Genomic DNA, 26884 nt, shown 5'->3' with positions numbered 1-26884 from the left:
CACATACTGAAATCCGTGTGAGAAAGTCTCATTGCACACAGATTAAAATCTATGGGTAATTGTTGTTTTGCTAGTAGTGGCACCTCACATAGTCATATATATACCAATGAGGCGGCTGGGATTTTCCAAATTATAGTTCTTTAACCAAAAATAATTGGCAACGGGTAAAAATCAAGACTTCTATTCTTATTACAGTAGATTTTCTTAGGATGGAGGACCCAATGCCCAAATTTCAGCCCAATCATTCTCACTCATCCTACTAACAAATTTTCATTCCCACTCACACAATTTAGATGTAAAAGACACTTTTAGCCTCCGATTAATTAAACAATTACGCACTGCCACTCAATCTTATTTCTAACCTCAATCTCCGATCTCTCTCAAACAACGGCGCGTCTCTCTCTCTCTCTCCGAGCGACGCCGATGAGGACAACGTCGACGACCATGACCTCTACGTCCTAATTAATCCTCCGATCTCCGCCCCGCATTCGAAGTCCGCGACGCTGACCTCCGCGTCTTCTACACCGGATTCTCCAGCTCCGGCGCCGACCTCCTACGACGGGTTGCTGACGAGTCGTCGAGTTCGCCTTGATAGATACAGCTCCTGCTCCGAAGACGATGATTTAGCTTGAAATTGGCGTTGGCGGCTTGTGTTCTTCATAATTAGATCCCAGTATAGCACAACCGGTAGTTGCTTCTTAATCGATTCTGTGTCAATTACCACCGGAATTCAATATAGGTCGTCGGGATCTGCACCACCTTCTTCATCGATCATTTCCTGCTCCGAAGATCATGTACATGTCATCAGCCTATATTCTGGTACACTGCTTTTCAGTTTTCATAACAATAATATTCACCGACGTCCATTAGCTCCGGTGGTCCAAGCCAGCTCCAGAGCCGACGACTCGGTTCCCTTCGAGATGTCGGTGGAGAACGCCCTCAGGCTCGTCATAGTCTTAGTAATATCCTTGGAGTCTTTGCAATAGTGAAGCATAATCTGACTGTTGTGCTTGTTATCGGAATCCATGGTTATCCAGTTGTACATAACCGCTCAAGTATTAAGGCTTTGTTTGGCCTAACAGATCGAGAGAAGAAGATTGGGGAAGATTGAGGGGTGCCCAAATCAAATTCTTGCTTCTTCTTCTTTTTTTATTTTTTCTATTTTTTTTTGTGGTAAATTGGTTCAGAAGCTCAAAATGAAAGAAATATGAAAAAAAAAAAAAAGGGTCTATTGGGGAAATAGAGGCCTGTTAAAGATCAATTGGGGGCAATAGACATCAATTCAAAACGTAATCTTTTTATTTTTGTTATGTAATCAAAGTTTTATTTGTCTAAATTTAGGGAGATTAGTTCCCATTCTGGCGACTGAAAGTCATATTGGGGGGCAATAGACGTCTATTGGGGGGCAATAGAATTCTATTAGGGGCAATAGACGTCTATTGGGGAGCAATAGAGGTCTATTGCCCCTCTATTGTCTATTGGGGGCAATAAACCTTTCCGGTGAGGTTTTCAGAAAAGTCCGGTGGGCGGCGGCCGGTGACCGGAATCCGGCAGCCGGTGACGAGGCTCCGGCGAAGTCTCCTATGGTTTCTCTCTCTCTCTCTCTAAGTAACAAAGGTGAGGGTAAAATGGTATTAAAAAAATATATATAAAAAAAAATAAAAAAATCTTAATGGGGTATTAGGGAAGACCTCCTTAGAGTGTTTTGGGTAAGAAGGAATTAAAAAACTTAATGGGGTAAGTGGGAAAAAAATCTCTAGAAATGAGATAAATGGACAAAAACCCATAAATTTTCTACCACAAAGTAAAGTAAATAAAACAAAATAAAGACCTAATTGGTCCAATACTGGCTCTCTTTAGTCTTTACAATGGTTGATGAGACTCTAGCAGTCTAGCTAATTCAAATTCCCTCTATCCCCCAGCAAAAAGAAGCACACTAAAGTAGAAGGCTAGCTAGTCGAAACTTGCTTTGTATTAACAAGAAAAATCCAAAGGATCACACTATTAAACGCAATAAGATCTATAGAGTTAACTACTACAGTATTGTTTACTATTTGAAACGCATTACATTAGCTGTAAAGTTGAATAAAAGTAAACGAAATCAGTTAAAACTGGGTTGCATTAATTTATTAAAGAGAATCCTGAGAATATATTACTTGAGAATTTCTGAGTTATGAATATCTGGTTTTATGCACCTGCGTGTAGTTAATGGTTTTATGAATATCTGGTTTTTGATTGTTCAATGTTTTATGAATATCTGGTTTTTGATTGTTCAATCACACGGTGTCCTCAAAGGTATCCGTGCTCGGGAGATCTTGTCAAAACGCTTCCTCCCCCCTGACCATCAAGAATATATTGAGATTTAACTCAAATAAGCGTGGGCGGGATTCGAACCCGGGTATGGGGGTTCCACATCTGGAGGCTCTTACAAACTCGACCACCTAGCCACTTCCCATTAATGCAGGGCTTTGTTGGATCAGCATGTTAATGGACTGTAACCTCCTCTTCCCATGAAGGGGACTTCTTAAAACTAGTGTCATTTCTTTGAGGGCTAAATACTAGTTAGTACCCTGTGGTTTAAGTCCAAAATCAATTCAGTCCCTGGACTTCTAATTTCATCTAAAACACCCATGCACTTTCAATTTTGATCTAATAGGTCCAATTCGTTAATATTCTGTTATGGGTTCAAGTTAGAGTTGGATTATTTGTTGAAAAACTATTTATTTTTAATAGTAGGACTCAGTCCTAAATTGACTATGCAGACCACCTCGACACCACATCATAAAACATAGGTCATATATGAGCCACATTAACAAGTTAAATAACTCAATTGTCGGAAAACTAACAAATTGGACCTATTGGATCAAAATTGAAAGTGCAGAGGTGTTTTTGATGAAATTAGAAGTTTAGGGACTGAATTGATTTTGGACCTAAACCACAGGGTAGTAATTTGTATTTAGCCCTTTATTTGACTATTAACCAACATATTATTCTCTAACGTGGCACCAATTCTTAGAGACACGATACTTTAATAAAATATATTACTAAAAACTTTATTATAATATCTTAGGCTATAGCATTAGAAAAAGAAAAAAAATTCACGACCCCGGCGTATGTTAGGAATCAATTGGTAAACGTGCGCACATAGATACAAAATATAAAGTGGCCCAATTTGAATTTATTCTGCGTCCATAAACCCCATTACTTAAACCCTAACTTCAATTATTCTCGGGCAAATGAACCACACAAACACGCAGACTCTGCTGCTTTCACCTGGAAAGCAACCACTCTCGTCAAGGTTCTTCTTTCCTCACCATTCTCAATCGTTTACTTCAATTCTTTTTGTATAAAGATTTGATTTTTCTTGTTTCTGTTTTTGTTTCTGAGAGAAATCGATGATTTATTGCTTCCTGTGTTTAGGGCTGTTAATTTGATTGAAATGTATGTCAAAATCAGCTGGGTAGTTGGTTAAATTGACTCTATATATAGTGGATAGTTCGATTGAAATGCTTGTGGAATTGCATTACATTTTAACCATTCAATTCTGTTCTATGAGGGATGTAGATGGTGCAAAGAGTGTTGGTTATCTTATGGGTTTTGATAGACTAAGTGTTTGATGGTGCTAATTGGGAATGTGATACTGGGTCTCACTCTGGGTTCCTCTACTCTTGTTCTCATCTGTAATTTCCTGTATTGGTTTCATTGGACAAGTTGGAGCCGAGTGGCTTTTGCGTAATCTGCTTAAAATAAGAATGGGAAGAAATTCACTGGTATCGAATAGTGTACTTAGCTTTTTCTGTGTTGTTGTCGTTACTGAAATTGTTGAATAATTCATGCTATTGATTGCATTGTCAAGTGAGAGTACAAAATTGGAAGGGCAGAAAAACCAATGCCAAGTAATTTTGCGGTCAGGGGAAGGGAGGGTTGTAACGAGATTACTATTTGTTATGTCGTTCTTAGCTTGATTCAGTGATGCGATTTCCTTGCTAACTCCATTTTGCAGTTACTTTTATTTCAAGATATACTATATTCTCAAGGGGGGCTTGAGAAAATGGCTAAGTGCAACAAACCACAGAAGAATGATCAACCTTCGATCAAGTACAGGTGGTACCCAATTGGCCAGGCGTCCCCTGGGCTTGCTAATTTCGTTCATGAAAGATCTGCCGACACAGTTTCTCGTAAAGCTAATGAGCAAGGGAATAGAAAATCGCAGCACAAGTCTCCTGAGATATTGAGCACTACTGAGCTCATCTCAGCAGTTGGCCAGATATGGGATTATGCAAGTCGTCCTCTTGGATTATTTCAACCCAAGGCAAATTCAGATGACATTGACAGTAATTATCGGAAAGAGGTTATCTTATCTGGTCTGGATGGGGAAGCTCTTATTTCAGAGAATAGTGGTAATTTGTCTGTTAATTTGAGGAATTCTGATAAGATTCCAACAATACCACAACCAAGTTTAGATATAACACAGGTAAGCCAAAAGATATCAGTATTTGGACATTGCAGTAAAAGTTACTATCAGGCTTCATTTTGGAGGTTATTGGATGGTGGTGCTAATGTGCCTAAAGATTCTTGGAAGGGAAAAGGACTTGCAAGTTTAGAAGTCTCATACCAACTGGGAAGTATGTATGGATGGATGAATGATGTGATTTCTTCTGGGGCAAACCGCCCAGTCAAAGCTATTGAGATTGAGAACAGAAATGACCAATGTTGCATTCCAGTAGATACTGTCACTGTTGCAGGCAGCTCTATTTCAGGAGAAACAACAAGAGTTGTAGATGACTTGGCCAGAACTGCTGTGTCTAACCCTGCTCCAGTCAAATCTGGTAACTTATATAAGGATGATGATGAAAAATTGGAGATCAATACAAGAACCTCTCTGTATTCAGACTATTTCCTCGTAGTTGGTGAGGCAGATGACATTATTTCAAGGGCTCCATGTTCCAATCTTCATGCGGATTATCATATAGACTCTTTAACTTCCTGTGGTAATGGATTTGAAGAATGTCTTCAGAAGATAGATGATCATGACCTACTTGACAACAAAAAGAAACAGCCAGACAAGTTTGTTATCCCGGATGGATGCAAGGTGCAGCCCTGTGCATTAGCACGTGATAAGCCTCATACTTCTCTTGCTAAACAAGAGCATGCCTTTGCAGGTGCATTGTCTGGAATTTTCGTTAGCATTTGTCTTCATCCTGTTGATACAATCAAGACAGTAATTCAATCTTGCCGGGCCGAGCAAAAATGTATATGGTACATTGGAAAATCAATTGTGTCTGATAGAGGTGAGTTGATATATAGGAATTGAAGAAAATATATGCTGTTAGAACTAATCTATCTTTGAGACTCTTGAAGGCTTTCTCCTGTTCTTCTTCAGAAAACTGATGGTGGATATTGATTTTAGGCTTAACTGGACTCTATCGTGGTATTGCTACCAACGTTGCATCTTCAGCTCCAATTTCTGCAGTTTACACTTTCACATATGAATCAGTTAAAGGATCTTTGCTTCCTTTATTTCCGAAGGTACCTCTTTTGCTCTGTAGCTCTGTCTACTATATCTTCTTCTTCTTTTTTCTTCTAGCATTGTCAATAAGCTTCTGTCTCTCCCCAGTTGATATTGCTACTATCTCTCCATTTCTGTATTGCTCTGTTTATTTACAAGTTTGATAATCATGTGGAGTCAGGGAAGGAAAGTGAATAACATTTTGGAATTGTAACTGTATTCCTCATCGGTTTCTAGAGTGAGCATAATGCTCTCAGGCTTTCTGTGTCTCACTCCTTACTTTTTGTGCAGGAATACTATTCTTTTGCCCATTGTGTGGCAGGTGGTTGTGCAAGCATTGCTACTTCCTTTATCTTTACTCCCAGTGAACGTATAAAGCAGCAGATGCAAGTTGGGTCACAGTATCACAACTGCTGGTATATCCTTAAGATCCTGGTATTATCTTTACCAATACCACTACTCATATAGTATTGTTGCTGGGTTCTTCAGAATCTTATCTGAATTTTGAAATTTAAGGTTTATAGCTTATAACATGTAGTTTGAATTTCTTGCAAGAAGCCTTCTCGTAGCTATCACTCTAGTTGTGGCATGCCCCTATGTAGAAGTTCTGTTCTGTCAAAACTCAAAATACTACTTCACCTTTCATTTTCTTCAGGAATGCTTTGGTTGGCATCATTCAGAAGGGCGGTTTAACTTCATTATATGCTGGATGGGGGGCTGTACTCTGCAGGAATGTTCCACACTCAATTGTTAAGGTTAGTTATTTCTACATATTGAGAAAAGAATTGTACCAAAAAAGACACTGGGCATGGTGGGAGAGAAAATGGTTCAGAAAAATGTGCTATGACTTTCTATTCAATGATTCTACATGGTTATTTTACTGGACGATTGTTGACTTTTTACTACCATCTGCATTGTACTTCAGCACGTGATATTTAAGATTTTTGTTTTGTTTGCAGTTCTACACCTATGAAAGCTTGAAGAAATTGATGTTGTCTTCAGAACAATCTAACAATCACCCCACCACATTACAAACAGTTAAATCCCCTCTATCCAATCCTCTTCCATTTAACTATTATCTACCTTCTTTGAAACTGGCTCTTAGCATGTTGTTTTTGCTCTCTTTTTCATCCCAGATACACTAACATGATTTTGCCATCCCTGCAGCTACTTTGTGGAGGACTGGCTGGATCTACTGCTGCGTTATTCACTACTCCTTTTGATGTTGTGAAAACGAGAATGCAGACGCAGGTTTGTAATTTTATGCATATTTCTATTTTGGTGCCTTTTCCCACTTGATTCAATATTATATTTCATTGTGCTATGTTGAACAATTACAGTCTGGGTAGTTCATGTTCAGAAATATGTCACAGCCATTAATTAATGAGGCATGCCAGCTACTTGTCTATAGTCTATACTTGTTTCTGAAATACCTCCCTTGGAGTGGAAGTATAATGTAACATGGCCCTTTGGGCAGTATGCCAGAATTTCACAAAGAATATTGCAGCACATATGCTTAAATTTAATGTCCCATTGCCAACACGCTTCTTATAAAGTGGGTGTTATGCAGATTCCAGGGTCTGTGAGCCAGTATAACAGTGTGATTCACGCCCTTCAGGAAATAGGAAAGAAAGAAGGTTTGAAAGGCCTATACAGGTATTAATTGCTCCTTTCTACCCATTATTATGTTGTTCTCTTGTAAAAGTTGCATGAGTTGGTTTCATCTCGTTGTCCTTTGAAACCGTTGTAAAGTAACTGTAGTTGCACTGAGCTGCTGCATGCATGATATGATGCTGTATGACATTGATTCTTATTCTGATTGTCAGGGGATTGACTCCAAGATTGGTTATGTATATGTCACAAGGCGCGCTCTTCTTTGCATCGTATGAATTTTTCAAGAGATCTTTTTCTTTGGTGAAGCAACAACCTAATGCTCAAAGAATCCAATACCAACAAAACATGGAAGATGATCCAGTAACACCCTCAACATTCTCGCCACCGTCGTCAACACCAGCAAGACTGCACAGTCTACAGTCATGAGATACAAAATTTGTATGTTAGTGTGAAGGAACAGATCGAAGAAAAATAGAGAAGTAAAAGTAGGATTTGAAATTGAAATTGTTCAGAAGAGAAAAAAGATGTATAGTCGATGTAGGTGCTAGCGTGTACCATTCTGTATTATTGGTGTTGTTGGATCTTTAGTATTGAATACAAATGAGAAGCAGAAGTTCATGTTTTCGTCTTGTGTTGCCTATGCAAATGGACTTACTAACATAACTATACACATGCATCGGCGATTTCACAAAATTTAGCAATTCGGGTGTGCAGAAATTGTAGCTCTTAGCGTCTTAGGAACTTGTTTTCACATAATGGTTACGAATTAAGCCCTTGGGTAGAGCCAGAATGATACTTATAACTACTAGATACAACACCGGCGAAATCTATCGTACCCGCAGCCAAATGGACTTCATATTCATCATTTTTTCAAAGTGGGTGGAAGGATTTTTTTTTTTTTTTTTTTTTGCTTTTTGTAATTCCTATGATGCAACTAGAGCAGTAGAGCTCAACAGCAGAGATGAATCAAATTTTGATTTGAGGCTCTCGTGGTTACCGGTTAAATTTCAATCACAGACATTTTTAGTCAACAAGGTCGTTGTAGTATAGTGGTAAGTATTCCCGCCTGTCACGCGGGTGACCCGGGTTCGATCCCCGGCAACGGCGATTTTTTAAGCTTTCTACTTTTTTTCTTTAATATCAACCAACGACATGACGTTTTTCTTCAATATCAACCATTCAAGGCACGATCTAGAAAGATCTTATATTCTTATTCATAACTCACAAAAAATTAGATGCGGTTACTTTTAATTTAATTTAGTAGTCAATCCATCTATGCTTCAGGAAAGTATAGCTAAACTATTCATAATTGCTTTGTTTTTTTTTTTCATTCGTCGTTTCCTTTTAAATTGCATTTCAATCTCAACTTGTTTCTCTTATAATGAACATATTGACTGAACACATTTATTTTTAACTCAACAAATCTTGACTATGAAGAAAAAACCTCAACATTTTAGAATTACTAACCACTACAATTTAGGAATTCACTAAATACATCATACGGAATTAATCGAACTATATGGGATTTTTAGTTTTACTTTTATTTTGATATTTTGTTCATTTTGACAGTCTTAATCGATATGACATTCTAAAAAAATATACAAAAACAAGTCAAATGATATTAATTTAATTACCATAAAAGCCAAGGGCTACCAAAAACTTCTTGATGCATGTCCTTTTTGGTTTAATTATGTAGTCTAGAATTATTATTATTATTATTATTCTTTTTTTTTCTTTCTTTTTTTTTTAGTAATGACACTCAAAATTCTTTGTAATTAAGATAGGGTCAGGGGAGGCGAGCTAAGTCCATGCTCAAACTTTGGCCTAGCCCAAGTCCATGTCCAATGTAGTCCTAGACTGCCTTATGTTTTATTTTACGATAAGAACGTGCAAAATTTTCAGTTTTTAAATTACATATTGAAATTATATGTATTTTAATCTCTTAATCGTATGACAAATTTTCAGTTACTAATCAAGTGAACATTTTTCTATGAACTTGATGACACACTTTAATTGTTTTCTCCGAAGATCACGTCACACGCACATTTATCAGGAGGTGTTGATTCCAAAATGGCCACAACTCTTGTTCATAAAGGCTATTAGTGATAGGCTTCATTGTGTCCACAGGAGGTGTTGATTATTACTTTTTGTTTTGTTTTGTAGACTTCACTTGTGTCTCGTGTTTCCCTCAGCAAACAAACTACAGTGAAGCCAATAACAGTGCAATAGAGAGTAAGAAGGTGCCCAAAACAATTTTATTCATACATTTTGGAGACAAAGTGCTTGTCTTCTTGCTTCTCCATATTTTAGAAACCAATTCAGGGATCTACTACCCCCTTTCCCTATCTAACAAAATACAAAAGAAAAAATGCACAAGAGAAAGTCCTGTATTTCCCAATTCCCATATAACATAACTACTTCCTTTTCCTTCCCTACAAGGCTACAAGTTTCAATATGGACAGTATTCTATTCTGTTGAAAAGTTGATTGATGACGAACCAATCGAAAAATACATCAAATTTGATGTAAACCTCTATAGCAATAAACCTCAGGCAATGGCAAGAATAAGCAGCTTCAAAAAGTCTGTTGCAATTCGATGCAGCCCTTTTTCAGTTTGCTGAGTTGGCTGTTGTTCCATGGGACAAATAGTTTTGATACCATATGACCCCCAGTACCGGTTGGGGCTGGCATTGTCTCAGCCATCTGTTTCTGATACCCTTCCATTTACTGCTAAAGGTTGGGGTCATCTCTGATCCCATTGTGGTTCTCTGGACAAAAACTAACTGTGCTGCTCGAAATCTATACACGTGCAATAGGAGAGAAGGGTGGATCGAGCACATAAGATGGTTGGATCTTTTTCACCCTCTTAGCTACTTTCTTCTTCTCCCCTTCTGTGACTGCTTCAATTAAGAACTTCACTTCCTCTTTAAGCACTTTCAATGAATTGCACTGCGACAACTGTTTGCTTTCCTCCCGCCCAGTGGCTGCTGTCGATGTTTCTGTACCATGCAGAATAGAAACACACGTAGAGAATGCTTGTAATGTCGACAACTGTGCATGAAAATCAACTGCATACTGTCCATCTTCAACCATTGTCATGGTCAATGCTGGTTTTTTCTCCTTTGATCCCTGCAAACAAATCAAAACAGAGTAATATGAGATGCCAGAAGCGAACAAAAGAATGATGTACAATGAAATTAGTAGCAAGTCTACTAGGAGCCAGAATCTCAAGTTGTTCTACAATTCCTTTCAATCCAAAACTAAACAAGAGAACTACTTTTATACAAGCTTGATCATGAAAACATACTCCAACATCGAAGAAGTTTACCTGAACAAAAAGTTCCAAAGGCTGCTGATTCTCTTCAAATAATTGATGATCAGCTAACTGAATGTTGGGATTGCTTAACACAGTAAGAGGACAGGACATGTCCCAGCCACCACAGTCACAACCACCACCCAACCTCCATCGATCTAGTAATGACGAAGGACCCTTGCTTTCAGCAACCGGAAAACCATGATTTCCAGATGGAATTATCACCTTCAAGTTTCCTGAGTTTCGATTATCAGGGTCATCCTTCTTCTTCTGTTCAACCATGGACAGCTTAAGTAGGTTTGCAGGTACTTTATCACATACCTTATCCCCTCTCTTGTATTTCAAGCTCTCTCTCTTTTCAAATGGAACTTGCATAACAATGGCTGCAATTTCAAGACCTGGATGCAGAGCTGCAAATGGCCAGGCTGGAGAATCGGAATCACTGCTCTTGTGTTGAGATTTGACCTTCGTTGGACAAGACCCATCACCCAACTTTAAAGTTGCACCCTCCATGCTCTGATTGGAACCTTTGGGATGTTTAGCATCATCAAGGGTACACTTAGAGTTTACTTTTTCTGCTGCAATTTGCCTTGCATGAGAGATATCATACAAGACAAACTCTGTCACCATGGAATTGTCAAAAGCTCCATCTCTTAGTTCTGAACATAGATAACAAGAAACTTGCATCTGTCCCACCATTGAAGAATCTCTATCGCTACCATGCAATCCCACACCGCTGGCATTGCTCTTCTTTCTACCACCAACGGCATGAAAGGTATACACCCAGTTAAAACCATTATCCGCTTTCCATGTCCTGGCCACAAAGACATCTTCTGATCCCTTCAACGAGAACTCAAAAAATGGCATTCCATGTTTATTTTGTAATTTAAGATGGCCATGTAGGTGAACCGGTGAAGATGCTACACTAGACTGGTGGTTATCTTGGTTGATACACAGAGAATCACAACCTGCATTCTGTACCGTATTTGAAAAGACAGGCAACAAAGATTTTTGATATGTCCTGCTTTGTGTCATGTCCACCATTCCAGTTGTTTTGGCTCCCCCAGGTTCCACAACATAACTTGGACATCGCAATGACTTGGACTTCATGAATGGATCAAACATTTTTCTTAAATTGTTGAACCGGGCCTTTGAACTCACACTGGACGAGCGATCACTCTCTGATGGAGAAGGAGTATGAAGCATTTCCACCTTAGCAGAGAATGACTTGTGCAATTTGTGAACTTCATCTCTTTCAAGAAGTTCATTTCCGTTGTTTAGAGGTCCAGCAACCGGATCACTTCTTAGATTCAAACGCATTGGATCTTCTCCTAAAGCTTCAGCTGAGTGCTCTTCCCTGTCATCTGGATCCACACAAATTTCAAGAATGCTATCCAATGAACACGGCTCTACATGAGGCCTTCCAGCAGATGGTACATTCAGTTCGGGTTTCAAAGACAGTACGGAAGACCTATTCTGTGGGCTTTCATCACCTGAACTACGCAACGAATCGACAATTCTGTAAGAGAAAGAGGAGTCACTACATCGTGACTTTTCAATCTTTTTCCTTCCCTCAGCAGTGCCCATTTTCTTAATTTCCCTAACCTCCTTGGAGCTTTGATATATAGAACCTCGCTTAAGTTCTATGTTAACTTCCTGTCGAACAGGTCTAGATGGTACCTTACAAGAAGTGCTGCGATAGCGCTGAAAGCTGATTTCCACAAACCCCTCCTTGATGCTCAATAGATCATCTTTGCGTGGCGGTCTACCTTTTGTGCTTCTCTTTTCAACACAGGAATGCCGATGAGTTGGAAGAACAGTGTTGGGACTCAGACCCACTCTGCAATTTTTCTCGAACTCCATCTCTAGTCCCATTGACAGATCTGAAGTTCTGCAAAAATCAGAAACAGAAGATAGAAATCATGACCTGCAGGACAAATGGGTATGCACACACCACCTATGATCTTCAACAAGAAATTGACCCTTAAACTATAATTCCAACACTAAAATTCTCACACCAAACTCGTGCACTCAATGAATTATACAAAATACGCCAGAGTAAAAGCATTCAGCTTCAAATTTACCCAGAAAGGTTGAAATCGATAACATCTAAACAAAATTAGCACTATATGCCAAACCGCCTTCTTTGAGAAAAGTCAAATTTGAAGCTCAGCTACAGGCAATTGATAAGACCTATGCTTTTCTTTTGTCATGACAACAGCAGAAGAAATCACAAACAAGCATAAAACCAAACTTCAAATAGAAATAGACTTACAGTAAGACACTGAAAGGGATGGCAATGCATTTTCTAGTTGCAACAATCACATTCACAATAGCTACAAGCTCATGTTCCCACCACTGGAGTCAAATTCCAAAAACAAAAAAACAAAAAATTATCTTGAACCTTCCCAAATACCAATTTTTGGAAAGGCAATCAACCCATCAATGATTCCAAGCTTTGGAATCACATAAACCTCAAACCACCCAAACTCTGATCTCTGCAAAAACTGGGAAAAAGCACCAACCTTCCTATTGACTCTAAAAGATCCCAGAAAATGAGTAAAGCAACACAACACAGCTAAAACACACCTAAAAGCATATTCTGGCAATAAATATTAATCAAAAAAGAAATCCCAGACTGGATTTTCCCTTGCATTCTAAGCCAAATAATAAAGAAAAGTACTTACCCCACCAGATCTCAGATAAGTGAAGCAAAAGGAAAACCCAACAAGCCACCACCACCACCACCAGCAGATGCAATCATGTTCCTCAATCTCTTGGACTCAAAGTCTTAATCTTTAGGGCAGATACCCCAAACCCACCATGTAAAAATGCACAGTCAATTGTGACCACCCCAAACAAACAAAACAAAAAAAAGGTAAAGGGCACCCTAAAACCCCTAATAAAAGAAACAATCAGAACAAGGCAGAGAGCGGTAAAGCAAAAGTGAGCTCTAGAGAGAGAAAAAGGGGATATGATTATTGATGAGGTGAGACAATGCTAGTGAGAGAAAGCATGCTTGAGAAGTTGAGATGATAAAGAGTGAGAGTGAGAAGTTGAGCACTCCAAACACACACACAAAAAAAACTCCCTCACTCAATCACACAAAGAGGGTGAGTGAGACCATTGTTGAAATGAGAGACAACTGCTGCTCAGTTTCTGTTCGTGTCTACTAAAAGCCATGCCCCTGAGCTCATCATATGCTCTTTTTCTGTTTTTTTTTTTTTTTTGTTCTCTCTCTGTTCATGTATACAGTATACACTTGGACCAGAGATTTGGCAGCATTGGAGGGAGCACCCTATGTGCAGAAAGACTATATTGCCCTTGTCAGACATAATGATATTTAAATGTTTGAAGGGTATATTGGGAATTTTAAAGGCATTTGATTAATTGGGGGAAGGAGCTGCACTAATTATAATGGAGTTGGTGTCGTCTGTCTATCGGGTGCCAGAAATTATTAACCTAACTTATGGGTATTGCTGTTACCAAGGATTGGAATCCCACAATTAAGATGAAGGTTTTACTATAATTAATTAATTTCAAATCCCATATATATTAAATAAAACAAAGTTTAAATCTTGACCCTTGTGAAAATTACTTTCTACCCCCTCAAACTTGACCTAGAGACTCAATTAGCACACTGTTTCATGAAAATTTAAAGGTGAATGGGAACCTCTAACTTTCTATAGTTCTTTTCGGACTATTAACATTCTCATCATAAACCTTTCTGTAGGAAGAATTAATTGGCATTGGCCATTAGTTCAGTATGGCAATGAATCATGAGGGCTAGTCTCGTACATTTATTAGAGTTGAAATGGCAAAAGCATGAAAAGGGTACGGGACACAATGGTAAAGTGTGCATGTGCTTGATTTTTTTTTTTTTTTTTTTTTGGGGTGCATGTGAGGGTCTAGGCGGGAGGAAGCAAATCTGAAACGGTCGGTCACATCACACCTACGGAATCTCGTACTCTCTCCTTCACGTAATCGAATTTTGCTCTATCTGTTTTACCTTTATCAAGTTACCCGCGGTGTAACTGCAGGTGTAAAATGTATTGGTAAGTCTGTAATTAGACTACGGATTTAAATCCATGTGCGCATTCAATTCCTTACTCACGACTTAACTTTAGACATAAACATCGTATGCGGCTTCATATTCCTTGGGCATCACTTTGAAAGGGATCGAACTAACACTGCATCGCTTCCCAATGATCCCGACTATCGGAACAACTTGGACCTTCTTTGAACTTTCTAATCCAGATTCAATCAGAAGGTGCACATGTAGAGGTCTATATTATATTTCAGTAAGGATGCCCTTAATAAAATGACAATAACATTGTAAATGTAATGTAAGCCAAATATTGGTAAATGGGAGTGGGTGCAGATTCAGAATAGCTAGTAATGAAGGGTTTGGGCATTTAACCACTTCACTTCATTTTCAACTGCAACAAAGACATCCGATTAAGTTCTATAATTTAGTACCTACTCATAGTCCATTATGCATCAGAACCCTACAACCACCTCAACTAAATCCTTCGGAGTATAATCTACCCAGATTGCAACCATCTCTGTCAGATACTAGTTATTAGTCTCTCCGTATAGCAAGTGAACTTATTTATGGCAGCAGCCGCATATCCCAGTCGCTAATTATGTGCAATTACAAACCGGTGTATCCATTTTTGGATTGAGGGCCAATGTCATAAGTTGCTAATAGTGGAGACTGGAGCATCACCTAAGGTACAGAAATAACCTAACAAATTAATGACGGAACATTAAAAGCCAGAATTTCATCAACAAAAGTGGAAGCAATAAAAAGAAAATGGGTGCTGAGGCATCACCAGTAACATGTCAAATTCTCATACATACCATAACATCATGCAAATCGACGCAGATGCAGTATATGGGATGAGGAGCATGGTAAAACTATCCATCCTAACCCTCACGATAGAGGGGGTACTAGTATGTGAGGAAACAACTCTGATAAGGTTAAAGCTACTGCAGGGTCAGTGATAGAACCACTGATTAACTTGGGCATGAGTATACTACTTTGTACAGAAGTCTACAAGGGACATTTCCTAGCTAAATACACCTAAATTTCTAAATCCAATAAAGGCAGCAACATTGCTACTCAGCATTCTTTGCAGATTCAGAGTTTTCTTCCCTTTTAGACTTACCAAATGATCTTTGTGCCTCTAAGACGGGCATATATGCTTCAGTAGTCTTTTTTATAGTTTCGGGGGCTGCTGTCTTGTCAGATTCACGGGGACTGACCAGCTTCTTCTCAACATCTTCAAATTTAGCAGTGGCCAATGGAACAGTACCAACATTCTTGTTTGAACTTGGTGTGTCAATAGTAAGCATAGAAACTGCATCTCGAGCGGCGTACCACATATTACCACAGGCAGTACACTCCAACTGAAACCAATATATCAGCAAATAAATATTCTAATTGCACCAATTAACACACTATAAATTACTCGGACAATAAAACCTTCATATTAAAAGCTTTCTTACCAAAAAGCATAGTCATACACGCGCACAGAATAATAATAGTAATAATACTAATAAAGTTTAAAAAAAATAATACTAAAAAGCATATGGAGCTACATGTAGCCATGGCCAAATTCATTTAATATCGTAATAAATAACTAAAAATGCAACCTAAATGCAGTCATTAACAATTTCTTAATAAAACTATCACAGATACATTGTCACCCCTTGTTCTTAATGTTGCTGCAGATACAAAATGCTTTCACATCTATAGAACCTTCTATTACAATCTACTATCAAAAGTTTCAAAACGCAACATATAACGCTGGTCAAGTTACCAAATGATAGATGATACAAAGTATCAGTAGAAACTAAGTGGATTAAGGGGAGAAATGCACAGTAAAATGCACAGTCAATTGTGACCCCAGTAGGCATTTTAAATCACTTCTCCACCATGTAAGGATCGCCAATAGGCCAATCATAGGTTTTAATGACTCCTATAGCACTCAAATATTATAGTTTTAAGGGGAGAAGTTACTTGAAATGCCAAAGGGAAGAATTACATCAGGTCTACAACACACCCCTACGACTTGGCATGACTTTCAACTTAACTGGACTTAGCTCTCCTTGTCCAAAAAGAAAAAATAGACAGGCAAGGGATCAGATAGATTTTTATCCATTTTTTCTTGCTGTGCTGTAGTGCCAACAACCGACTTAGTCCCCAACATTAACCATTAGTGTTGCTCCCACCAGTGTATCAATCTCGATTTAGAAGGAAAATGTAGTAGCAAAACTTATAATTAATAGCCACTTGCCTCTAGACACTATTTGGTAACATAATAGAAGTGATGGATATTTTATATTTCAACCAGAAAATTTTGGCATATTGAAACAGCAGAACATTCCACGAACATGATTGAGCGCACACTAATAAACAATTTAGAAATGCATTAACCTCATAGCGAGCACCATGTCCTGCTTGAATGATGTTTCTCACTCCTACTTTGAGCTCCGAACATCTTGTGCAACGCGCATCAGTCATCTGTTTCACAAGTAAGAAGTCAAGTCAACAATGTACACATAACAAGATTTGAAACAAATTTGAGGTACCAAATGAAGTTACCTGCATACGCTCTGACTCATCAGGCTCCTTCATTGCTCTCTCCTCAGCTGTTAAACCCTCCTGAAATTTGTTGAAAAATCATGTTTGATGAGTCACGACAAATGAGAACTTTAAAAGAAGGCCATGATTCTATTATCCTTTTTGCACACACCAAGTGTTGACTATTGCAACACCAATGTATAATGATATTACACTGATCAATGAGACCATACAAGGTGGGGCAAAAAGACACAAGCATATATTTTACTCCTGCGCAATTGGAAACCTTTAAAAATATCTGGAGAAGTCGAGTAAACCTACTCCCCAGCTCCCGGCTGAAGTATAGAAACCAAAAGACTTGCTCAAAGTAATCTTGCCCATACATTTTCCCAGCTAATACAATGCCTATGGAACCTCAAGCAGCAAAAGCATAGAAGCTATGCACTTGCATATATTCCAAGGAGCAAAAACTTAGAACTCTGATTGATGAAAAAAAGAATAGAAATAGGAGCCTACCTACAGTAACTAGATCCTCAAGACATTTTTTTCCCCTTGTCATGCTGCCTCCATACTATATAATACTGAACCACCCATAAATCCAGCTATGATAAAGACCGTACCTTTAACTCATCTGGTGACATATTTAGTATTGTTGAAGGCTCTAACTCTCCACTTAGCAGACGGCGGGCTAGCACCACTTGTTTCTGCCACAATAAGAAAGAAAAAGGATAAAGACACCAACACTATCAACAATGACTTCCATAGCAATTATCATACAAATTGAAATCTTGTGGACTTCAAACTTTTATTACGAGTTGTAAGTCTATGTCTCTATGAAAAAATGAATACATTTGCATGAGAAACTGTACAGATTCTAACCGAGAGATTGTAGGACAATGACCGCAATTTTTGGTTATACTTCTGGTAATCTGAGGAGAGGGAATCATGTGAGGCCTTCTCCAGAGCAGTAGCTGCACGGACAGCATCATCTGGCCAGTGAAAAGGCTTGCCGCCCTGTCCAAAACAGCAAAGTTTACATGTAACTGCGTAAGTAATAACATCTCGCTCTTTCTGCCCCTTCACCACTCTAGAAAACCAAAAGGATGCCGAGATGCCATAATCTGAGGAAAACACAGTGTACCTTGAGATTTGTATCCTGACGTCCATTTGCAACATCTGGGGACTTACAGTCAGTTTCATCAGAACCAGATTTTCTTTTATCACCTCCGTTCATGCTGTCAGTAGAACTGCATATGAACTGTAGCTCTTTTATAAGTTTCTCCAACCATTTGTCACGATGTGTGTCTCCAGTTAATGCATTGAGCTCAACTAAAATACGATGGTACTCTGAGGAATTAGTCATACAGCTTCCAGGTGTTTCAGCTTTTTGATTTTTACCAAGCCTAGTTGTTGCTTCTTCCACTCTAGAAACATCAAGGGGTGCTATATTCTTTTTAATCAAATTTCTTTTGCTCTTCAATTGATCATCCTGATTAGTAGTTGGATCTCCAATCTCAATATCAGGAAGATCTACCAATCTTCGCATGGTTTTCTGAACTAGTAAGTCAATTTCATGCTGCTTATCTTCTTCATAGTCTCTGTCTGTTAGCTTCCAAAGCTTCTTCCCATCGGTGTCATACACCTTTTGCACAATGAATCCAGGATGCTCTTTACGCTTTGGCAGCTGCTTGTGTAAAGGAACAAAATGAACCACACATTTATGCATCACAGATTCTGCTGGACACTCATCACGATGAAAACTATAGAACAGCTCCCTTGTGTCTTGTGACTGCCAGTTTCCACCACCTTTTTTCTCTGCCTCTTCAGGACGATAAAACCATTGCCCTAACACCACCATGTTCCCATCTTTGAGCTGAGTGATATCCTAAAAACCCAGTTCCAATAGCATGAAAATGAAAGATAAATTCATTATAAATATGAAGGAAAATGAGAATCAGTGAAAAAAAAAATCAGAAAGGATGGTATGCTGCCTATATATCTCTAAAGAAAGGACATATCAGAATAAAGACAAAGGCAAGAATCCGCCATGGTACATCCACTTGACACAAACCAGCATGCCAAAAATCCAAGCAGATAATGAGCAAAGGGTCTATGTAAATAGTCATGGTGAAGACAACGTGAACCACAGGAAAAGAAGTAACATAAAGATACAAAATTAATTCACACTTACGAAATCAGACACCATACCCAATGTATTGTAAAATAAAATTTATAAGCTGATTTTATAGAGAAATTACCTTAATAATTGCCACATAAGGCTTCTCTCTTCTATCAGAGGGCGTTAGAAGAACCGGATCCTCCTGCAGAGTAATCACATGCAGAAAAAACATCACCACCAAGAGATTAAAAATATCCTAAATTTGATAATCCATTTCCAGATATAGAGATCCCATAAGAACCCAATGCGTCTGAATCAAATAAATAAAATCATTTCAATTCAATCTTCTAAAAAGGATATATGACAAAATATACATATTACCACAACCTCGAAAAGAAATATTAGGAAACTGGTACACGAACAAAAATGGCTGTACAACGATTCAAGTGACAATGACATGCATCAAACAGTTCCAAGTCTGCAAATACTGTCACAGGTAAAATGTACGACTTTGGAAGAACTTGTATCCATATTTAAGCATATACTAGACCACGAGCAAGAAACAGAAGAGGACAAGCAATGAAAAACCTAACCTACTTTATTTTGCTGCTATATGAAACATAACGCAAAGAAACTGTCACTGAAAATCGTAGATGAGAAAAGAAAAGAAAAATGCATATTTTCAAACCCCAGAGCTTTATCCTGAGAACCTTTTGAAAACAAAATCAGTACTCACTGTATGAAACAAAAAATAGAAGAATAGGATGAGCTATTCATTTCAAGGAACCAAACAAGAATGTCACTACATTTTGGCATATACTTCGGTGAGGACTTAAAACTTATTATATACCCTATTTGAACCAATCACTCACATATCAATCCACCAATGAAAGCTGTCAACTATGAACCCATAACTTTACCCATCATACATATGCCAATGGCCTACAAACTGGTAAAGAAAGAGCATGACTGCTTGACCCTCCAAAAACAGACAGACACATATGACAGACATATAAACTCAAAATCATGTCACTTTTAACATGTTATACGAGGGACCTCGTGGCTTCAAAAATCAAACATCCACTCTCATTCCCATGAGCTTTAAAATTCAAACATAAGTGCAAAACTTCTGATCCATTATTGATATATGCATTACTACCTCTAGGCTACACACCACTGGGAAGAGAATTCTCCAGGAGGGAAGATTGTCAACGAACAAAGGAAAAGAGTTCTATTTTAGATGATAAACAACTCTACCAAAAGTAAATAAGTGGAGTTTGTCTGAATACATAACTTGAACATTTCATATTTAGATATTTTAGGGGTGGAAGTGTGTTATACAATTTCCTATACACTGTCATTGCCGAAACTCAACCTTTTAAGTACAAGTCCTCACCAGAAAATTCAAGTCACATTCTGATTTCTTCAATTTTCAGTAACATTTTAGTTTCTTCAACTGCCTTATACGGACCAGAGAAGATTCAAAAGTAAATGAGGCCACAACTATCAACAGTGTTTACAAAGAAGAGTAATTACTGACACACTCTTTATCTAACTTAGAAAATCTTTCAGGAAAACAAGAATAAAATCAAAACCTCCCATTCCACCGAACCCTACAAATTCAACACAGAACAAACAAACAAAAAAAACCGAAAGCAACAGAGACAAACAAAAAAATTGGAATTCATAGTGCCTCATACTTTCCTTTCGCACATTTCACACCAACCAAAGAGCCCTAAGTTTTCCTATCATCCTAATTTACAATACAGGAAAGCCCCGATGATTTTGTCTAAGCTAATTGAACAATGAGTGCAATTCGCACTACAGAATTGAACCCTAAATCAACCAAAAGAAAAACGGAGTGAAAAGCAGGAAAAAAAAAAAACTACTGACCAGCTCGTATTGGTTTCCATCATACTCAAAAGCCTGGTAATGATGCCTCCGAGTTCTCCCCTTGCCGGAAATCTTAACCATCTCCCCAATCGGCTTGGCTTCCAGCTCATCCTCCTCCTCCTCTTCTTCCTCCTCTTCTCCCTCCGACGCCGTTTCGGCCTCTTCCTCCCCCTTCTTCTTCTTCTTCTTCCTACTCCTCCGCCTCTCCGCCTCCTCCTCCTCCTCCTCCTCCTCCGCCACTCTCTTCAGCTTCCTCTTCCTCGTCGACGCCGGAACTTCCTCCGACGACTGCTGGCTCTGCCGCGCGAAGTCGTCCTCTTCGTCGTCGCTCGTCGCGATCTGCGCGAACCTCCTGTTCCCCATCCCAGCCAAAACGCACCGTTTCGCTTCGAATCTTCGCTCTCTCTCTCTCTCTCACTCTCCGGAGCGCTCTCTCTCAGTTGGACAATGGGGTTTTAAACGGTGCCAACGACGTGGGTCGTGCGTCGTTTATATAGGAGGCTGGTGGGGGTTCGTAAATGGGCCTGTAGTTTTTCAGAATTACGGATTTTGCCACTATCGGCGGTTACACGTGGCGTCATACTGAAGTCATTGTTCGCCCTTGGAGATTTGCTTTCAATTTGAATTAATGCTAGAATTCTAAGAGTCTCACGCGCGTTTTTTATCGTCAACTGTTAATCAATTTGCTGACAGTAAATTCAAGGTTTATACATCGGTAAATTATCGAGAATTTGAACCGCAGCACCACAAGTAAATGCTCTTAACCACCGAAGTACTTGTTTGTCGAGCCTCACAGTCTCACACTATGGTTTGAGTGGCAAAATCATCATCTGATGAATTAAGGAAATACTGTCTCTCATTCAAAATTTGATCTTCCGAGATACGCTAGGTATCATCCCACTTACATAAAGAAAGGGATTGACAGATCACTGATGTTTTTCTTCTGCTCACTTCTTTCAGCGAGTTCCTTTAAACTAGTCCATGATTTTCTCCTCCGTTTGTTTGTCGTGCTGAAAGAGTTCTCTGCATCTGCTGCGGCTGGACTGTTTTCGGGTTCAGATCGTTTCTTGGACGCTGATTTGTTTCTCTTTTTTCTCTTCGAGTCCAACAACCTAATTGCGGTTTTCACCATTGGAGTTGTGGGACTATCCGCAGTAGGAATCTCTTCATCTTTCGTTGAAGAAGTGACGAACTTATCCACAGTAGGAATCTCTTCCTCCACAGTTGGAGTTCCGGATTTCAATTTACTAACGTTATCCTCACCAGCAGTGCTCTTCTTTGGGGTGGCAAACTTCTGAGAAATGGATTTAGCAGGTTTCAAATTTGAAGCTTTTTTGATCTTCGGGGGGCAGATCGCTTTCATATGTCCGCGTGAAGTTCCTCTCTTCACATTCCGTTCAGAACAGAAGTGACATGTATACACTACATTGTTCTGAGTGAAAGTGAAATTAGCGGGCTTCTTACTTCTTCGTCGTGCCTTTGCTCTATTTTTTTCAATGCGAATAGTGCAGTTGAAGCCAGGCTGAAGAATCGTTTCACATCTGCAAAACAGTAAAATGCTGATCAGGGTTGTGTTGTGTGCTTCAAAAAAAAACAAATTTGAAGATCATTCATTTCCTACAGGTCTGACCAAAAAGTAAAAACTACAATATATCTTGCATCTAAATAACAAATCTGCTTCAAGAACATTTTGATGTGCCATGATAAATTACGCATCTTAAAGCTAATGGAGTTGGATCTACAGAATCCGAAACTATAAGTATAAAATGACTTTAAATCTATATATAGAAGCCTTAAAAGCTCTTCAATTGGTCCAAAAATATGAACACCCACATTAATGGTGAAAGAAAAGCCAGAACATGAGGTGAGCCAAAAATGCCAATGACTTTCAGTAAGAACTCTGTTAGCAGTTAACAGTATAAAAGTAGATGCAACTAGGATGATAGTTATCTATTCAGTTTAGAAGAGTCCAAAGCATATGCTCTCTCTCCATCTTCAGAGCCTAAGCCTCCATAGATGTCGTTGAGTTTATACCTGTCTTTAGACACTGAATCCTAGATGCGTGTATTTCCATTGAACTTGGAGTAAACAGGAATTTCAAAAATTCAAACATTTACGGAGTTCTTGTAACCTGTAATGCAAGCCTATATCCATGCAGAAAAGTACCGATGCAAAACGATAATTCCACCTTTTTTAATATTTACTAAGCTCAAACAATGTATATCATAACAATAGATAGGAGTCACAAAGTCACAGCCAATTATCTGTGTTGATAATCAATCCGAAGAACCAATCCTCATAAATCCTTATAACTAAAGTGTTAACCCCTTTGTCATACAACCTACAAAATAGAAACTAAAACTGAGCTAAAAAAAAACCTTTAACTAAATGCCCTCCAAACAACCCCAAAACAAATACTCACTCAATCACTCTAATAAACCCTCTTCAAGCATTTTGTTTTCTTAGATTAAATTCATGTGTTCCATAATGAATTCAAGGAAGCTATAAATTCAACATACCTCTGGCAAGAAATCAGAGAAGGGTCAGGGGGCACATCCAGACCCTCTTGAGTAGATGCTAACTTCTGCCCAAAGAAGGCCCCCAAAGAAGGAATAGAAGCTTCCCCACTGGTCCATAAAGCTAGCCTCTGCAAGTGCTCGAGCTTCAATGCAGCCTTGGGGTTGGTGGAGCCTCCCTTGCTTTGGTTTTTGTCCTCTCTCAGTGAAATTGGATTGTTTGACCCAAATGTTGTGTTTGATGCTCTCTTGGCTCCTCCTCTCTTGCTCATTTTGGGGGTTTTTTATTTGCAGCAAATTGATCGAAGGCTTGATCAGTGAGGCTAATGAAGTATAAAAGATGGCCTGAAAGGTTGGTTATTTTGGCTCATGTCAAAGCCTTGGTTGGTATGCGGGACAGTACTGAACTGTATTGTACAGGATAAGAATTCATCAGACTATACACAAACAAAGAACATTAAATAGTATACGATAGTTTCACCACTTGGGAGTTAAGGTAAGTGAAGGCATGAAAGAAAAAGGATACCCCTCGTCACATAATGGAAACACTGCCACCTTTCTTTTTCTCTCCATCATTACAACGACGAGTTTATAACTCAAACTCTGTAAGAAGCTAGATACGCATAGCCAATGCTCCATGGCTGACAAAGTTCTTCAAAAAGAGAACACCCTAATTCAACCTACACTTAAACTAAAAGCAAAACCTAAACTCTCTCCCTTTACAAAGCCCAACTTGTTCAAACCCTTCTGCAACCAAATAGCCCTTGTAAAACCCCATATTAGCCCCTGCTTCTCCAATCAGCCACATTTCACTAATTCAAGTTCTTTAAACACCTAGAGTTCTAGCTCAGAGACTAATTTATTCCTAAATAGATAGATTGTGCTCTTGCTATGAAACTTGTTCAAAGATTAGCAAATAACCCAAAAAAGTAATCATCTTTAACAAGTATCTCTTGATTGCCAAATCATTAGTCATGAAGCTCACAAACTTGAACATGCTTGAAAAAAAAAAAAAATTAATATAAATTCATAATCGGAGAAAAGTGTTAGTTTCTATAAGCCCTAGAGAGACAGATGAGAGATAGATAGAGAAAGAGAGGAGATAGATAGATAGATAGATAGATAGATGGAGCCAGTGGCGGACGCAGAAATATTTGTCAATGGGGGCGGCAAAAAAATAAACGACTATAAAATAAAACTTTGTATTAATGAAACAAAACTTCAATCGCTACATTTTATATCAAATAGATTGATCGATTTTCATTTAGTACATGAATTGCGAATAAAGCACCCAAATAAATAATATCATAAACAACTAGAAGTAGGGGGATGGAGCTGAGTATTAGATATTACTAGTTGCTGAGCCCGCGCGGGTAGTATAATTAAAAGGTATAAGCTAAAACTGAATTACAGCAAACAACTATTAGTTAGGAATTCTTGGCTATGAGTTAGGAATGTGTGATTCAGGGTGATAGTTCCGGTTGGTTTTGTAGTTTTGAAATGTCTAATGACATTGCTGAGTCAAGTATAATAAACTTTGTTTTGAAGTAAATAACTTGCCTAGTTTGTTTGTGGCTTGAAATTCAAACAACTGTCCCTGAGGAACATCATAGTTGTGAAAGCAGCAGCTAATCTCCAAGTTAAAAAAGGGTCCAGAAAATCAAACAAACAGACCCCAAAACACACACCAATGTACATCTTGATCTCTAGCAAAAGCTAGACACACTAGTTTTAATTATATTGGCAGTCTCAAAGCTCCAGAGTCCAAACATCGATCTCTAATATGAATTGATTTTGCAGAAACAAATAGTGAGATTGTAAAGCAAACAACAAATACAGATAGATTTCATAATAAAAAGTACACTCACCTCTTTTCCTGCTGAAAACTATCCCCCCAAACTCGATCAAAATTTTCGAATCCACCTCTCCGGAAACAAACCCAAATCCTCCACCACAATCTTCTCTTTCCCACCCCAGCAACCTACGATGATTTCTGTGAAAACCTTTGTTGCAATACACGGTAGTTGAGTAGAAGGCACAGCCGAAGTAGAGGAATCAAGGCTTAAGCAAAGGATGCCAGCATGCAGAGGGAATTAGATCGGAGGAAGGAGAACAAGTATTTCGATATTGATTGTGATTGTGGGGGCGAAACAAAAATAATAAATCACTGGGGGAAACTGCCGCCACTCGTCCCTACCTACGTGCGTCCCCGCCACTGCGCCTGGAGCCTTAGTTTACTTTACTGCTGGAGCTTGGAGACGGGGAGGAGGAGAAGAAGAAGAAGAAAGACACGGCGCTTTATTTTCTCTCTCTACAGAATGGTTGTTTGGGCCTTCTCTGTTGGGCCTGATTTTACGCACAAGCCCAATAAAATCCCAACACTTTGTTTGTTAAACTCTTTTTTTTTTTTGTCTGAATTTTTTTTTGTTGAACTCGAATAAAAAGATCTAGGTTGGGCCTGTCTGTTGTTACGGCGTTTTTTTTTCTCAGTTTGTCTTTCACTTCCTCTTCCGACAAACCCTCTCCGCCAGTCTCAGACCCAATTCCCTCAAATCCCCCTCTCCGGATTCCTCACTTCCCTCCAACCCCACTATATCAGTCTCCACATCAAAATTGAGAGTACCGTGTGAAATTAGAAAGATAGGGACTGAAGTGTTTTTTGGATAAAAGTTCAGGGAGTAAACAATATTTAACCCATTAACCCTTAGTTAGTGTATTTTTAATTTTTTATTATATTTCAGGTACGATTCTTCTACTGGCAGTTATGGAATGGATTTCTATGTTGTTTTGGAGCGCAAGCAACTTGCAGAAAGACCATAGCAACTTATTACAGACACACACACACACACACATATATATCAATGATCAAGCAAACATAGCAACTTATTACAAACTGAAAACCTAATCAAAAATAGATTTCTTATATATTGAAAATCAACATTTCCATCAATAGAGAAATAATAAATAAATAAAATATAATTAAAATAAATTCGGTTTGGGTCGGTTTAAATCGGACGGTTTATGACCCGAAACCGCAACCGAACCGCTTTTATACGGTTCGGTGCGGTGTGATCATAAAACGACACAGTTTTAGTTTAGTGCGGTTGCCGAACCGTTTTTTCTGTGCGGTTCGGGTCGGTAACCGCATTTTCAGTACAAAATGCCCACCCCTACAACACATGATCACAAAGGAGGATTCCATTAAATGGTTCCAAGTCAAATATATATGAGGGGTGATCCTTAACAAGTCACAGCAAATAGCTTAGGATCGGTGACTTAGTCTGCATCGTCTTAGTCTCTCAGTTTTAGCGATGGTTCCTCTTGTAACGATG

At 38.7% G+C, this 26884-nt stretch overlaps 4 protein-coding genes and 1 non-coding gene across 7 annotated transcripts; 2 read left to right on the top strand and 3 right to left on the bottom strand.

Annotated features, from left to right (window-relative positions):
• Positions 1-3147: 3147 nt before the first annotated feature.
• Positions 3148-7747, top strand: LOC133743682 (uncharacterized). Its single transcript, XM_062171695.1, has 9 exons — positions 3148-3298; positions 4004-5291; positions 5411-5529; positions 5801-5925; positions 6165-6264; positions 6469-6546; positions 6677-6760; positions 7080-7165; positions 7336-7747. The coding sequence occupies exons 2-9, from the start codon at positions 4052-4054 to the stop codon at positions 7547-7549; spliced, it is 2046 nt and encodes a 681-aa protein (XP_062027679.1). The 5' UTR covers positions 3148-3298; positions 4004-4051; the 3' UTR covers positions 7550-7747.
• Positions 7748-8158: 411 nt separating this feature from the next.
• Positions 8159-8230, top strand: TRNAD-GUC (transfer RNA aspartic acid (anticodon GUC)). Its single transcript has one exon. It is a non-coding gene; the product is annotated as a tRNA-Asp (tRNA).
• A 1133-nt stretch (positions 8231-9363) lies between these two features.
• LOC133746402 (uncharacterized) lies at positions 9364-13609 on the bottom strand. Of its 3 annotated transcripts, none has more exons than XM_062174587.1 (3): positions 13123-13609; positions 10451-12326; positions 9364-10251 (listed from the first exon to the last, which is right to left on the bottom strand). In XM_062174587.1, exons 2-3 carry the CDS (start codon positions 12308-12310, stop codon positions 9922-9924), a joined length of 2190 nt encoding a protein of 729 aa, XP_062030571.1. In that variant the 5' UTR covers positions 12311-12326; positions 13123-13609; the 3' UTR covers positions 9364-9921. The 3 variants fall into 3 exon arrangements, with proteins under 3 accessions (XP_062030571.1, XP_062030572.1, XP_062030573.1); XM_062174588.1 differs by lacking the exon at positions 13123-13609 and adding an exon at positions 12711-13061; XM_062174589.1 differs by lacking the exon at positions 13123-13609 and adding an exon at positions 12520-12656.
• A 1608-nt stretch (positions 13610-15217) lies between these two features.
• On the bottom strand, positions 15218-21728 carry LOC133745817 (ASI1-immunoprecipitated protein 3). Its single transcript, XM_062173951.1, has 8 exons — positions 21037-21728; positions 19283-19345; positions 18166-18909; positions 17904-18038; positions 17645-17728; positions 17046-17105; positions 16878-16964; positions 15218-15847 (listed from the first exon to the last, which is right to left on the bottom strand). Exons 1-8 carry the CDS (start codon positions 21397-21399, stop codon positions 15557-15559), a joined length of 1827 nt encoding a protein of 608 aa, XP_062029935.1. The 5' UTR covers positions 21400-21728; the 3' UTR covers positions 15218-15556.
• Positions 21729-21874: 146 nt separating this feature from the next.
• Positions 21875-25808, bottom strand: LOC133745819 (uncharacterized). Its single transcript, XM_062173952.1, has 3 exons — positions 25421-25808; positions 23556-23959; positions 21875-22577 (listed from the first exon to the last, which is right to left on the bottom strand). The coding sequence occupies exons 2-3, from the start codon at positions 23822-23824 to the stop codon at positions 21938-21940; spliced, it is 909 nt and encodes a 302-aa protein (XP_062029936.1). The 5' UTR covers positions 23825-23959; positions 25421-25808; the 3' UTR covers positions 21875-21937.
• Between the last annotated feature and the right edge of the window lie 1076 nt (positions 25809-26884).

This window comes from Rosa rugosa, chromosome 4 (genome assembly GCF_958449725.1).
Source record: "Rosa rugosa chromosome 4, drRosRugo1.1, whole genome shotgun sequence".
NCBI classification, from domain to species: Eukaryota; Viridiplantae; Streptophyta; class Magnoliopsida; order Rosales; family Rosaceae; genus Rosa; species Rosa rugosa.
The sequence above is the reverse complement of the archived record's forward strand: the minus strand, read 5'-3'. Positions and strand labels throughout refer to the sequence as shown.

Excerpts from the sequence above, each read along its gene's own strand:
- LOC133743682 (XM_062171695.1), top strand. The coding sequence starts at position 4,052 with ATGGCTAAGTGCAACAAACCACAGAAGAATGATCAACCTTCGATCAAG. Across the intron at positions 5,926-6,164 it reads TCACAGTATCACAACTGCTG|GAATGCTTTGGTTGGCATCA; the intron begins GTATATCCTTAA and ends CATTTTCTTCAG. Across the intron at positions 7,166-7,335 it reads GGTTTGAAAGGCCTATACAG|GGGATTGACTCCAAGATTGG; the intron begins GTATTAATTGCT and ends TCTGATTGTCAG.
- LOC133746402 (XM_062174587.1), bottom strand. The coding sequence starts at position 12,310 with ATGGGACTAGAGATGGAGTTCGAGAAAAATTGCAGAGTGGGTCTGAGT. Across the intron at positions 10,252-10,450 it reads CTTTGGAACTTTTTGTTCAG|GGATCAAAGGAGAAAAAACC; the intron begins GTAAACTTCTTC and ends ATTTGTTTGCAG.
- LOC133745817 (XM_062173951.1), bottom strand. The coding sequence starts at position 21,399 with ATGGGGAACAGGAGGTTCGCGCAGATCGCGACGAGCGACGACGAAGAG. Across the intron at positions 19,346-21,036 it reads ATGGAAACCAATACGAGCTG|GAGGATCCGGTTCTTCTAAC; the intron begins GTCAGTAGTTTT and ends ATTACTCTGCAG. Across the intron at positions 17,729-17,903 it reads CATTGTCCTACAATCTCTCG|AAACAAGTGGTGCTAGCCCG; the intron begins GTTAGAATCTGT and ends TTATTGTGGCAG.
- LOC133745819 (XM_062173952.1), bottom strand. The coding sequence starts at position 23,824 with ATGAGCAAGAGAGGAGGAGCCAAGAGAGCATCAAACACAACATTTGGG. Across the intron at positions 22,578-23,555 it reads TCTCTGATTTCTTGCCAGAG|ATGTGAAACGATTCTTCAGC; the intron begins GTATGTTGAATT and ends ACTGTTTTGCAG.